Source organism: Amblyraja radiata, chromosome 7 (assembly GCF_010909765.2).
Source record: "Amblyraja radiata isolate CabotCenter1 chromosome 7, sAmbRad1.1.pri, whole genome shotgun sequence".
Lineage (NCBI taxonomy): Eukaryota > Metazoa > Chordata > Chondrichthyes > Rajiformes > Rajidae > Amblyraja > Amblyraja radiata.
The window spans coordinates 11,159,237-11,174,397 of NC_045962.1; the positions used below are offsets into that span (position 1 = coordinate 11,159,237).

At 40.8% G+C, this 15,161-nt stretch overlaps 1 protein-coding gene across 1 annotated transcript in view; it reads right to left on the reverse strand.

Annotated features, from left to right (window-relative positions):
* Window positions 1-1,495: 1,495 nt before the first annotated feature.
* The window catches only part of plcl1 (phospholipase C like 1 (inactive)), a 226,992-nt gene continuing 213,326 nt past the window's right edge, over window positions 1,496-15,161 (reverse strand). Inside the window, exons 4-6 of the mRNA XM_033023696.1 lie at window positions 12,173-12,248; window positions 6,869-6,978; window positions 1,496-2,851 (exon numbers count right to left, since the gene is read on the reverse strand). Coding sequence (XP_032879587.1) covers window positions 2,654-2,851; window positions 6,869-6,978; window positions 12,173-12,248 — 384 coding nt within the window. The 3' untranslated portion in view covers window positions 1,496-2,653. The remainder of the gene's footprint in view (window positions 2,852-6,868; window positions 6,979-12,172; window positions 12,249-15,161) is intronic.

Consider the following 15,161-nt stretch of genomic DNA (forward strand, 5'->3'; position numbering starts at 1 on the left):
AGTACAAGCTGTGCTACCCTTTTGGGTCAGTGGATGGGTGGGAGGGGAAGAGGTGAATGGACAAGTGTTGCATCTCCTTCGGGTTGCATGGGTTGTTTGTTTATCATACTTGCACTCATGACTATCGTATTTTGAAGTTCCAAACTAAATGTCTCAAAGAACACCCACAATTTGCACATGTACACTGGATCATCTGGCTCTGAACAATAGTGCCATACCATCCAATTTCAAGGCCAATATGATTTCATTATGATAAGATGATGAAAGAAAAAAGATTTTATACAAGTTGACCACCATTGCTTGATAACTATTAGGAAATAGTTATTTTCCCAGAGAAATGGCCAAATGATCGATTTCTTGTACTGAATTCTTTCACGCAAGGACAAGTACTGGTTTATGACTGGATAGAAACGTATTGCATTGAATTTTCAGGGTCAGAGTAATGTGAATTAGTTATAGGTTACAGGTATCAGAAATCCGTTCCCCCATCCATCCCTGTCAACCCCCCCCCCCCCCAAGGACTCAAATCAGTCTGTATTTTCACGTCACCCAAGTAAGCGCATGGGTTCAAAGTGTTTCTGGGCAAAGTGCAAGGCATCTCAGTTGAGCAGCCAAGACTGAATAAATGGAGATGGGAACTTCGTATACACTAGGTCTAATTACTAGATCTAATTATCTCTTTCAATACACAATTATCTAATTTTGTTTTAGAAAATAGAAAGAACATGACCATAAACATCTTCACAAATTGCATCAGCAACAAACAACATCAAGGATGTTCACTCATAAAGTGCCATTGGACAAAATAACCAAGACTGGAATAAGAAACTGAAATATTGGAAATAATTGAACAGGTAGCAACTACAGAGTGAGAAACTGAATTAATGTATCAGGTTAATTTGAACAATCAATTCATTTTCTCTTCCCACTGATGTTTTTTAATCTGATGAGTTTATAGCATTTTCTGATAACTGACCAGAATATTCTAGTCCAAAGGTGAAACAAAACAACAAATTCTAGTATGGATATGGTGTCAACTGATTGTTTAAAATAGCAATGTAGCTCTGAGGCCGTGAAAGGAAAAACTTTTCCACTTTATGTTCAATGAGGTACAGGATTTGAGAAACAGGATAACATTCCTTCTCACGGGATTTATGTGAAATGTTACTGAAAATCGTGATATGGACTATTTTATAAGAATGCAACTGCCCCAGCCCTACTGATAACACTGGGGTCGCCTGTAACCGCAAACTTGTAATATGTTCTATATCTCTCCACATCACCAGCTCTCATCACTATAATCTCTTGTTTTCTTTTCCCCTGACTCTCAGTCTGAAAAAGGGTCTCGATCTGCTGAGTTATCTCCAGCACTTTGTGTCCATCTTCGGTTTAAACCAGCATCTGCAGTTCCTTCCTACCTATATATAATTTCATATATATCAATTTCATTATGATCTATGTTGCTCTTTCCATTAATAATTATGATAAAGTCCTACCCTTTCAAAGAAATCATTTATTTGGAAACATTATACACAAGTAAAAGGTCAGTGTCTGCAACCTTGAAAATATTGTTTTAGCATCAAACAACATCTGCAAAATACGTCATGCAATTTATTTTCCATTTTATTTTATTTTTTTCTTTTGAGGATATGCACTAAATTGTATTTCAGCTTAGTGAATATTCACTCACTTTGCTGAGATTAGCAATAAGCTATTTCTCATGTTCTCACACATAACCTATATGTCTAGCATGGGTAACTGGATAGTGAAAACCATGACCAATTTCACCCACACTGAGACACTGGCTGAGGTACATACAGTATGGGAGACTCTACCAAGAATCAAAGCAAGTTTCTCCTTGATTCATGTACTGCTCAGGCAGCCAGTTCGTTAAGGGATATGCAAATTTCCAGGGGTATCTAGGGTATCTGAAAATAAATTGAAAGATATGCAGTGTTGCAGATGGTTCCTTTAGTCAACATTCGAGGAGAACTGATTTTTTATTATTGTTACAATGTTTATTTGTCACAAGGCAATGTCCCTACTCCTCTTGGTTAGTAAATTCAATTTCCTGCTTTGCTTTTGTAAGCCTTTGTTAAGATTTAATATTGATATTTTCTGAAGCTTCAAAACTCTATTCTATTTTTTCAAATGTTTATAGAGTATGATGTTTCAGTACAATTTTGACACAAACCTCAATCTACATAACAAACATTTAAAAATAAAGCAATTTCATACATTTTTTTGCACAGGAGAACATATTAATGCATTAACACTAAATGTACAGTACAATGTTCATGTTCACATTAAAATGTATTTAAAAGCACATATCTATATAACTTATCAAAAAAATATATAAAGAAAAGTGCATGCCAATTGTGATTTTGCAGTATGTGCTACCTTTGTTTTAAATGGGCTACAAATGCAAGATCAAAGGCAGTTTAGGAATGTTAGAAAGATCACATTAATATGATTTTTCTTGAACTATTTTATTGTGGTATATACCATAAAACTCGGTGCTTTAAATAGTTAGTGCTGTACTTTCCAATGCTGTATAAAGGCTTTGTTAGTATGTTCAGTATAGTCCACGGGAATAAATTGGTTGTTATGTCCAAACAGCAAAAGATTTGACTCCATAATCAAACCACGGTGACTATTTTGGGGACCGAGTGACTGTTAGAATGTCCTCTCCATTTTCTTTTTCCTTTATTGCCTGAAGACTTTGTTTGGAATTCATCTCTGCACTTTCACTTCCTGACTTGCTCAGTCCAGATGAGATATAAGCAGTATGAATCTGTTTCATGTTCTCCAGCACCTCATTCTTTGCATTTTTCAGCAATTCCCCCTGGCCCTGCATACGTCAAAGGATTGTGGTTATTTGCATTCACTGGTATCTTAAATGTTTATAAATATATTTATCTGCCAAATTTGCACCAAAAAAAGTTAATAACATATTTGAACCCCAGACAAAATATAAAAACTTGATATCAAAACACAACTTGGAAATACTTCAGGATGGCATTTCTGGCATTCAGCAAAAATGACATGACATATATTTCCTCAAATGTCATGGCTCAAAGCCCAAATAATAATTGTGAACATTTTATTCAAAATTTCAAAATGTTTGTAACAGTATCCAAAAACAACTTCATCTGTGCACATTTTTATCAAAGTAATGGATTGCTTACATCAATTTCTACTGTATTTTTAAATTGTTATGAGACATATAGTTTGGAACTTCAAAATACACCACAAAATTCTGATTCTGCGCCTGTTAACTTCCCCAACTGAGATATTACCATTAAGGTACAAGGTCAACATTGTATGCCAACAGTGAAAGAAAATTGACTGAGAAGGGATTACTTGCGTACATCTGTACTGCCGTTTCTAATAGACATTTGATGCACTTATGGGTTCTAATGGGACAAACGTGCCTTTTAGCAGTCTTCTGTAATCGGATCAGAAAGAGAATAGAAAGATGTTCTGCGTGACTCTTCCCTGTCTCCGTTTCACAGTTGACATGCAATACTGATGACTTATCAATAGGTTATGTCTCCTCATAACTATTTCACACACCATATTTGTGAGCCCAATAACAGCAACGGGCTACTTTCACCACCGAGCAAAAGTGACATTGAGTTGGCACAGGTACACAAAATTGCTGGAGAAACTCAGCGGGTGCAGCAGCATCCATGGAGCGAAGGAAATAGGCGACGTTTCGGGCCGAAACCCTTCCTCAGACTGATGGGGGTGGGGGGGAGAAGGAAGGAAAAGGGGAGGAGGAGGAGGAGCCCGAGGGCGGGCTGATGGGAGGGTGGGAGGAGACAGCTAGAGGGTTAAGGAAGGGGAGGAGACAGCAAGGGCTAGCAATATTGGGAGAATTCAATGTTAATGCCATCCGGACGCAAGGTCCCCAGACGGAATATGAGGTGCTGTTCCTCCAATTTCCGCTGTTGCTCACTCTGGCAATGGAGGAGACCCAGGACAGAGAGGTCGGATTGGGAATGGGAGGGGGAGTTGAAGTGCTGAGCCACCGGGAGTTCAGGTAGGTTATAGCGGACTGAGCGGAGGTGTTCGGCGAAACGATCGCCCAACCTACGCTTAGTCTCCCCGATGTAAATCAGCTGACATCTAGAGCAGCGGATGCAGTAGATGAGGTTGGAGGAGATACAGGTGAACCTTTGTCGCACCTGGAACGACTGTTTGGGTCCTTGAATGGAGTCGAGGGGGGAGGTGAAGGGACAGGTGTTGCATTTCTTGCGGTTGCAACGGAAAGTGCCCGGGGAGGGGGTGGTGCGGGAGGGAAGGGAAGAATTGACGAGGGAGTTGCGGAGGGAGCGGTCTTTACGGAAGGCAGACATGGGGGGAGATGGGAAGATGTGGCAAGTGGTGGGGTCACGTTGGAGGTGGCGGAAATGGCGGAGGATTATGTGTTGTATTTGCCGGCTGGTGGGGTGAAAGGTGAGGACCAGAGAGACTCTGCCCTTGTTGCGAGTGCGGGGATGTGGAGAGAGAGCAGTGTTACGGGGTATGGATGAGACCCTGGTGTGAGCTTCATCTATGGTGGCGGAGGGGAATCCCCGTTCCCTGAAGAACGAGGACATTTCCGATGCCCTGGTATGGAATGTCTCATCCTGGGAACAGATGCGGCGTAGGCGGAGGAATTGGGAGTAGGGGATGGAGTCTTTACAGGGGGCAGGGTGGGAAGACGTGTAGTCCAGATATCCATGTGAGTCAGTGGGTTTGTAATGTATGTCGGTCAGGAGTCTGTCCCCTGCGATGGAGATGGTGAGGTCAAGGAATGGTAGGGAAGTGTCGGAAATGGTCCAGGTGTATTGGAGTGCCGGATGGAAGTTGGTGGTGAAGTGGATGAAGTCAGTCAGTTGTGTGTAGGTGCAGGAGGTGGCCCCAAAGCAGTCGTCAATGTAACGGAGATAGAGGTCGGGGATGGGGCCCTGGTACGTATTGAACAAGGATTGTTCAACGTACCCGACAAAGAGGCAGGCGTAGCTGGGGCCCATGCTTGTGCCCATAGCTACGCCTTGTGCACATGCTGCTTCAGGTTTAAAAATTAATTTTTTATCTGTCTACAACCTAGCAACTTGGCCTACATGGAAATCATCTATGCACATTTCAACATTACCTTTCTTCAATGTTTGAATACAACATATCCTTTATGAAAAATATGCAAATATTCTTACTTTAGAAAATTGAGTATTATGAGCAGTATAATTAGATTGTAACAATTCTTAATAATTTAAGATCTGCTAAAGATTCCTTGAGTTAAAATGGTAACTATTTCACTTTCCACAGATGCTGCCTGGCCTGTTGACTGTCTCCATATTTGGAACCACCAGTACGCAAAATGTAGCCCCTATATCTAACAGTAAACGTAAATGGATTGTACTTTTCCACTTCTGGATTCATGGCTGGATTTTGTCTGAACATTTATTTCAGTTCAAAGATATTTGGTGATATTGAATTAGTAGCTTCTGCAACCACTCCTGGGTCCATTAAACCACAAGCTGATAATGGACAAAGCCCTTTTTTCGTTGACACAATAACATGCTTCATCATCTTTTAACCCTTTGAAAGAATGATTCCAGTTTTGAGTGGGTTAGCATATGATGAGCATTTGACAGCACTGGGCCTGTACTCGCTGGAATTAGAAGGTTGAGGGGGGCCTCATTGAAACTTACAGAATATTGACAGGCTTAGAATAAATGTGGAAAGGATGTTTCCACTGGTGGGAGAGTCTAGGACCAGAGGTCATCGCCTCAGAATTAAAGGGTGCTCTTTTAGAAAGGAAATGAGGAGGACCTTCTTTAGTCAGAGGGTAGTTAATCTGCAGAACTCATTGCCACAGAGGGCTGTGGAGGTCGTCAACAGATATTTTTAAGGCAGTGATACACACATTCTTGATTAGAACGGGTTTCAAGGGTTATGGGGAGAAGGCAGGAAAATGGGATTAGGAGGCAGATATCAGCCATGATTGAATAGCGGAGGAGACTCGATGGGCCGGATGGCTTAATTCTACTCCTATAATTTGTGAATTTATGAAATTGTACTCCTGAAATCAAAGTCCAGCACAGTTATGTACCACCTTGCCACTTGTCAGAGGCTGGCAGGATGCTAAAGGGACAATACACTGGTTGAGAGGCATGGTCACTGCTGATTCCTTGCTATGTCTGGCCAGATGGTTCTGGGATGGAGTGGCAGGATAATTGCACCCAAACAACTACAGGATGTGTGCAAGTGTAGGGAGAGTACAGGGTAGGTGGAGGAGAGTAGGAGGTGGATGGAGTTAGCACAGATCTAGTCACGTGCATGCAGTTTTTGAGATAGATAGATGGGAGGGTGCCATCCAAGAAGATGGAAGCTTTAGTTAATAAGATGCAAGATTTGGGAAATAAGTGAACTGAACTAAGAACAGGCATTTAAGTATTTCAAAACAGCTATGATTTGGGCTGATCCAAAAGAGTTACTTTTCAACTTGGAGACACAAAATGCTGCAGATGCTAGTATCTGAAGCAACAAATAATATACTGCAAAAATTCAGGTTGTGAGAAAAAAGGAATTGTCAATGTTATGGGGCAAAACTCTGCTTCATTATAATTTTAACCTGATGTGATTGTATCAAATATTATTTCATGATGGAAGGAAAAAAGAAAATATTCCCTGGCTTCCATTCTGTGCTGTACTTTTCTTTTCTTCAGCTGTACTGCAAAACGAGATAGTATAATGTAGTAAATCAACTACTTTGAACTCTTTAAGTGTTCAGAATGAAAAGGGCTGTTATTCAGTTTGTTACATTTTAAGATGTAATTAATTAACATATTTGCAGAAGATTATCTAGTTATTACTTTACCTTCAATACGGTGATATTCCATGCGAAACTTTCAAATGCTCTATTTAACTTACGTTCCTTTAATCCCTCTTTTTTCCCTAAATTATGAAGGTCCTCGTGAAATTGAAGTGCTGTTGAACATATGAGAACATAATTAACATGTTAGTGAGACATAAGCGACAGTGATTACTTTTCAGGAAACTAAACTAACAAAATAATTAACATTTGAATTGCTTGGGATGTGTAAATGATTCGATTTTCAAAGGAATATAATTTCTCATTTTGGATAAAGAATACAATATACAGGATACAATATACAGGTGCACAACCTTTTATCCGGATTTCCAGAAACCGAAAAGCTCCGAAAACCGGACATTTTTTCCAGGATGTCGTCTGCACACCAAAGCTCGCGTTTGGCGCCAAACTTGACCCGAAACGACCCACGGTCAACCCAGGTCTGTACTACTGTAGCGGCTGCCTCTTCCCCGGAGACCGGGGAGACACTTAAACATCTGTAAATCATTGCTTAAATGTTAGTCAGTTAGTTTGGAGGGCTTTTATGTGAAGGGGGGGGGGGGTGGGTGAAGGGGGAAACTTTAATTCTTAGTCCCCTACCTGGTCGGAGAGGCGGGGAGTGGGCAATGCCTTACCGGGTCGCCGTGCAGTAAGCTCCGGAGCGCTGTGGCCGCCGACTCCCAACATCGCGGAGCTGGGGCTGCGGAGTTCCGGCCGCGGGCGGCGCCGGTTGGAGCTCCGACCCCGGCAACTCTACCCCTGGCTGCGCGGCGCTCCAAATCCAGCGCCGCCCGCGGCCGGACGCCCGCAGCCCCAGCTCCGCGATGTTGGGAGTCGGAGGCCACAGCGCTCCGGAGCTTACTGCACGGCGACCCGGTAAGGCATTGCCCGCTCCCCGCCTCTCCGACCAGGTAGGGGACTAAGAATTAAAGTTTCCCCCTTCACCCCCCCCCCCCCCACCACATAAAATCCCTCCAAACTAACTGACTAACATTTAAGCAATGATTTACAATGATTCCCCGGTCTCCGGGGAGGAGGCAGCCGCTCCAGACTTTTCAAGCCGCCCGCGCTACCTACCTAATCTACGCTAAAAATCTTCCATTCGGAAATCCGAAAAATTCCGAAATCCGAGAAGTGTCTGGTCCCAAGGCTTTCGGATAAAAGGTTGTGCACCTGTAATACATTTAACAGTGGAAGGATCCCTAATTGTCACAACTTCCGTTTATCACACAATTGTTTCCCTCAACTTCCTGGCTAAATTATGGGTAATTTCTCTGCTGTGAATACACAAAAAATAACTAAGACCGCAAAAACTAATTGTACCTAGTAATCTCCTATCTGGGAATGGATTTTCATTGCCATGAGTCTGTTATAGAATAGCATTCAGAACCCTCGAGGGAATGTCTTGGACATTAGCACCTAAACTGCACTGTGTATGATACTCATTCATATTTTATATTTTGCTTTGGTGGTTCAGCTCCAATGAACCCCAATATGGATAACAAGAACAAAGTGGGCTGCAAGCCAGTGGACAACATTTACCATAGGAATTTGTAAGTCTTTATTTCCCTTTGGCATTTATCCTCCATGTATCCTCCATGCAGTACCTTCAATCTATGCTTAAAAGGTCTGGTGCAGCTGTTGTCTGATAATTTACACAATTTATAGTGCCTGGAACGTGGCAATTGAGAGCAACGTGACAAAGCATTGTAAATTATTTAACTATATAGATCTGGATGAAGTCCTCAAACAGCTTCAGTAAGGTATTAGCTCCAACAACCTTTCCTAAATATTTTATGGATAAAATAGAAAGAGCGTAGAGCAGACTGAAGACACAAACAAGAGCAACTTTAGAACTGTCATTTTCGGATCATTTCCTGACTAGCCAATTAAGAGCATGACCCAATGACCTGAAGGGAAAAGGATGACTTTGTCGATGAGAAATAGGAAAAATAAAATGTTGGTCGTCTCATTTGCAACGGGTAAAAACTACCTCTCGTGTTCACTGGCGTACTTTATGACACCCGTGATCAAAAATGTCCACCTCTCTGTGGTGACTGGAAATTGTATCCAAGGATTATTAAAAACGGGCAGCATAATCTGAAATCTAATCATATCTTTACTATCCCAATGAAGCAGCATCATACAAAATGCGACACCAAGCCACATAAGATAATATATGGTAAGGTGACCAAAATCTTGGGTTAAGATAGATTTTAAACAGTATCTGAAAGGAGTGGGAAAAGAGAAGCTTACAAAGGGGACTCCAGAATATGGAATCCAGGCCTCAAGAGGGAAAGTCGTGATTGCTGTGATAATCAGGGTTCCATGGCTGGAGGAGCTTTGAAATATTGAAGCTTTGTAGAATTAGAGAATATTGTTGAAATTGAGCAGCAAGGATTTGAAAACCAGAATAAACACAGAGATGATTGATAAATGTGTTGAAGAATTCACGTGTCATGGTGGTCAGCAAGTTGCTGAGCCTCCTGCACTTTTTCTTTGGAGACATCGTGGAGCTACTCATTCAGGATAGTCTTACGTTTCTAGTTAATTATCTCCTTGATCTCCAGTTCATTTTCATCAAACAAGTCCCAGTTCCTCAAGGTAGAGAAGATAAGATTTGCTTCTCAGGTATCATACGTGGTGGATTCAGGGCAGTCCATGCGCAGTGGTCACTCGGAAAGTTCTGTTCGCTGGGAGTTGACAGGTTGTGCGTGAAACATCCTCAGAGAAGAGCGACCTTTGTGAGGTTCTTCAGGACTTCAACAATGATGATCTTGCATTGAGGTAGATGCCGACGTGTCGGTGGGGAAATATAGAGTGAATTAGGCGGTGGTCAGACCAACACATACTAATTGATATCAGTTGCAGACATATGTGCAGGCCCTTACTTGGACAATGATATAACTTAACACTAGCCAGATCTTGTAATGGACTCTGATGCCATCATGCTATGTATTTGTTTCTCAGATAACACAGAGCATTGGTTATGACAGGATTGTCCTCCATACATTGCATCAGGAGAAGAGTTCAGCTGAATTTAGACGACCCTCTCCTTGCTTGCCGATTCTGCCCTAGCCAGATGTAGGCAAATGAGATGGCCTCAACATGTCAACTGGGTCGGCAGTTTCTGTGCTGCACAGCTTGATGACTCTGTTCAGGAACAGCTTCTTCCCTTTTGTTATCAGGCTACAGTCCTATCTTCCAACCTACCTCATTGCAGACCTTGCACTTTTTCTCTGTAACTGTGACACTATATTCTGCACTCTGATATTATTCTCTTTGCATTTTGTGTTGTACTGGTGTATGGCTGGATTGTACTCATGTATAGTATAACTGGATAGCAGGCAGTCAAAAATGTTCATTTCAGTAAACATGGCAATGATAAAACAATACCAATCACTCAGGCACACCACACCTGTCAGGTCAGGATGAAGGACATTATATACCTTGGTCCTAACTTAGTTTACCCTTGCAACAAAATATTGCCATACATACATCTAGCATGTGTTTTTTCCAGAGTTAACCTTGTTTGTCGCCAAGTATATTACTTTCCAATGATACACTAACATCGTTATTCTTTTTCTGTGCACAGCTCATCCCATCCAATCCATGTCCTATTCATTGTCTATTGTTTACAGACATCACTTTGCAATCCACACAATACTCAATTTTTCACAGAGCACTTCTATTGGCAACCGCAGTACTTGCAATATCCAAGCCACTTAGGCTGTAGTTCCATCTCATCTTGCACTTCATGCATCTCCTTCTTTCTGTTGGCTGTCCAACATTTCTAGCCTGATTTAGGTTAGCTCCACCATGTTGTACTTTTCTCCAGTTAACTCTTGCATAATAGTTCTTCCTTCAGACTGGATTCAACTTTCACAGTAACCTGCTGTCTAATGAGCATGTTCATCAAATCTGCATGTGCAGTTATCTGCTGACAGCCTGACCCCCGCTAAGCGATTATGTGGTGCTGCTGGTTGCTTAGAGTGAAGCAGTTAAGATCCAGATCTGGTGTTTCATTTCTAGTTCGGTCGCTATTTACATTCTCTCCAATTCTATATGTTGGTGTTATAGTATGGTTGAAATGTCTCCCCTTGGAACTGAAGAGATACAACATTAATTCTTTAATCAGTTCTGATGTATCTATTGTAACCTGCACATTGCACAACATTTTCTCTTTACTGTCTCCATTCTTTAGGTAAGTTGCTTGGCTCCAATGACTTTGGGGTCTATTTTTTCCCTTGTGCAGTTTTAATTGAATATGGAACAATAGTGCATGGAAACAGGCCGTTTGGCCCAACATTTCTGTGCCAAACATGCCAAAATAAACTAATCCCTTCTACCTGCATGTTGCCTGAAACACATATCTCGCCAAATCTTGCCACATGTCCACATGGTTTCTCAATTTTCACGCACAGTATCACTATGTCATAAGCCAGTCTGAAGAAGGGTCTCGACCCGAAACGTCACCTATTCCTTCGCTCCATAGATGCTGCCTCACCCGCTGAGTTTCTCCAGCATTTTTGTCTACCTTCGATTTTTCCAGCATATGCACTTCTTTCTTAAACGTCATAGGTTTTCCTCATAATACTTGTCTTTAAACTACTGGAAGTTAGCTGTGCTTTCTTGGTTACGAACGCCTGACTTATGGACATCCTGTCTATACGGGCGACAGTTTGGGAGACTCACAGTATGGGGATGGATTTTCTGGTTGCAGCATTTCTATATGTCCTCCCATCATTACCCCTTCCTCACAGAGCCGCAACAATCTGGGACTGTATCGATCTGAGCAGAGCTGGGAGCACTAAGCAGATTCACTTGCTCATTCACTGAGTCTGTGAGCTGACTGGTGGCCACTCTTCCCACAACTGCTCGCTCTCCCATCACAACTTTTTCTGTGATCCTCCGTCACATGCTGCTTCTGTTTATGTCCGACTTATGAACAAATCTGTCTCAGGAATTAAATGCTGTTGTTAGCTGGAGACTGCCAGTAATTTCAGTTAACAGGGCAAAAATACTTTTGAAAGAACATGACATTGTGCAAGACAATATTGTTTATAGTGGATAGACACAAAAAGCTGGATTAACTCGACAGCATCTCTGGAGAAAAGGAATAGGTGATGTTTTCTGGTCGAGACCTTTCCTTTATTTGTCGATAAAGAGAGACAGCTTCCAGAAGCTTTCACTGAAGCAATGCACAGACATGCAGCAATATACAGATGCAATCAACAACATACTGAGAATAGTTGGTCCCATCATAAAATTCGTAAAGTGGTAGCAATCTAAATTATTACTGTAACATACCTGACTTCTGACTCTGAATGATCTCGTCATATATAGAATTTGCCATTTCAATCAGGTGCGTTGACTCTTGTATCACCTGTGAAAAAATACAAGTGAGAAAACAACGACCTACAGTAGTGTACTTCATTAAATAGTTATTTATTCTGTAGTTTAAATCATCATCAGTGCTACAACTTAAAAATTAACAGCTCCTCTTAACCTGCTCCAATGTGACAGAAACTTACCATCACTTAGTTACTAATTTATTCTCTCCTTGAACCAATAGGTTGTTTATGAGAAAAGATGTTAATATTCAATACTGTATTTAGAAGAAATCTCTCTTCATCTCACCTCTAGGAATTAATTGGTTTAAAAATGTCCACTGCGGATAATGGTATCCAAATTGAACAGGTGAGGCATCCTATTTATTATATTTTCAACAGAAAAGGTAGAATAATGAGTATAAGAAGCGGACTTTTGACTTTCTACTTCCATTTGTCTGAATCAATGCACGGTTAAATTTGCTGCTACAATTTTTATTTTGTTATTGCATAGCTTGTTGAATTTAATTTTCTTATTTATTTCTGTGATTTGACTGATTGAATTGAAAGATGCAACTTGGAAACAGGCCCTTCGGCCCATCGAGTCCATGCCGACCATCATTCACCCATTCACACCAGTTCTACGTTACCCCACATTTTGTATCCACACTTGGCGTAGGTTACAGAGGTCAATTAGCCTGCAAATCTTCAGTTCTTTGGAAGTGGGAGGAAACCAGAGGACTTGAAGGAAATTAATGCGGTCTCAGGGAGAAGATGTAAACTCCACATGGACAGCATCCGAGGTCAAGATTGAACCCAGGTCGCTGGCGCTGTGAGGCAGTGACTCTATTAGCTGTCCACTGCGCCACCATGCAAAACATAAAAATAAATCAAAACCGTCATAAATGAGCACTCAAGATGCTTCAAACAATGTTGTACAAGTTTTAGGAAGATAGTTGGTGTACAAGCTGATTGCATAGCTGGTACGCACACAGGCATTTTATTGCTGGCAATTGTAAGGGCTACACATCACACGGAAGTTTGTTTAAAACCAAAATAACAATAGAAAAGGCTCAAAATAGCAGCATCTGTGGAGACCAAAGCAAAATTACCAACTGGTCTGTAAACTCAGTTGCTTTTTATTCAGCATTATGAGATTCAAAATATTTTTTTCTTAAAGATGCCTTCCTGGATCATTTTGCACTACTTTGGAAATCTAGATGTGTATTTATGGTATTAGTTATCCTTGTTCCCCAGTGCAGTTTCTGTGTCAGTTACCCAGAGTGGCACAAGAATGGCACCATTGCCTACATTTCATTGCAGGGGAAATTGGACAAGGGTTTCCTGGGAGTGATTGATGTGGATACCTTCCAGGTAGGCATGTTTAGTAGTACAATGTTGATTTTCGATCCCTGTAAGTTCATCCTCCTGGCTGCGTCCCGCACAGCATTGATTCACTATTACAGCCGAACCTCAATTCACCAATCTCACTTTCAATCTTTCCCACTCTCATTGCAGGCCTCATTCCCAAAGTCCTTGTATTCCTCCTAACTGCCTGTAACACTTGAGAACCTCCCAAGCACTCTATGGACTGTCTGAACTCCGCAACCTGCAGCTATGTATGCACTTTGACTTCATGACACCGCCACCTGGAACTATCTGCACATTTGTGCAACACCCCCAACCTCATCTGATTCTACCACTCGCCTACTAATCTCTCTCTCACTTGCTATCTTACCTCTACACTCGCAACCATAAATATTTTGCCTGCATAGATGCTACTTGATCCACTGAGTTCTTCCAGCACTTTGAGTAAAGTACAAGCTGCTGGAAGAACTCAGTGTATTAGGCTGTATCTATGGAGGGAAGTGGACATACAATGTTTTGGGTTGGAACCCTTCTTCAGAAATCAAATGTCCATTCCCTTCCTCAGATGCTACTTGACCCATTGAGTTCCTCCAGCAGATTGTTTTTTTTGCTCAAGATTCCTGCATCTGCAGTCTCTTGTGAATTATCCAGCAATTTGTCTGTTTGTTCCATATTCCAGGATCTGCAGTCATTTATCTTCAGAATCTTTCGGCAAGAAGCTCAAGTTGATTACCTCGAATTACATTATACCAAAAATGCTGAACATTTTGTGTTATTTCAGACTTTTAGGATCTTCTGTACTTTGCTTTTATTTGTGTTTAAAATTGTTTTGTCAAAGCATTACAGTAAGCACTCATGACTTAAAATGTCATTACATGTACCGAATATTTACTCAATGGTGAACTCTATTCAATTTAATGAAAATTATTACTCAATATTCAGATTATATTCTGATTATGTTTTTGGAAGAACACCGACCGACATTTAGATATTTTGTGATATTCGCGTGGAAAAGTAATTACATAGATTTACTTTCTAAAAAGTAGCAGACAAATGTTGAGCTTTAAGGATTAGCTGTTACAAGAAGATTTAGTTTTCAATTGCATTTAATCACAACCTACAAGAATACTAAATCTCCTCATTCATACTTTAAAACCTTGGAATATAATTTGTACCCATTTTAAATAATGTGTGCAAATTAAATAGAACAGCCCACAATGAAGTGAAGTGCTTGAGGATGTAACTAAAATAGCTGGTAAATAAAGCTGAAATCTCAGAATTTCATATTTGCACGTGTTTGAATAAAACATTAATATCTGTTTAAAACAAAGCACATGATTCTTTTCACTCTCAGTAACATAGAAAATCCTTTGAAAGCCCTTGCTTTAATCTGGGCAAGATAATCACACTGCCAAAAAAACTTGCAATTGGTGAATTAAAGTCCAGCAAAGAATGGCAGAAAATAATTGTACATACTGATCTTTTTATTGAAAAATTAATGGATTATTATTTTACATTTTTATCTAAAACAAACAACTCAACTGTAAACTAAGTGAACATGCTACGTCAAAGATGTTTAAGAAGGAACTGCAGATGCTGGA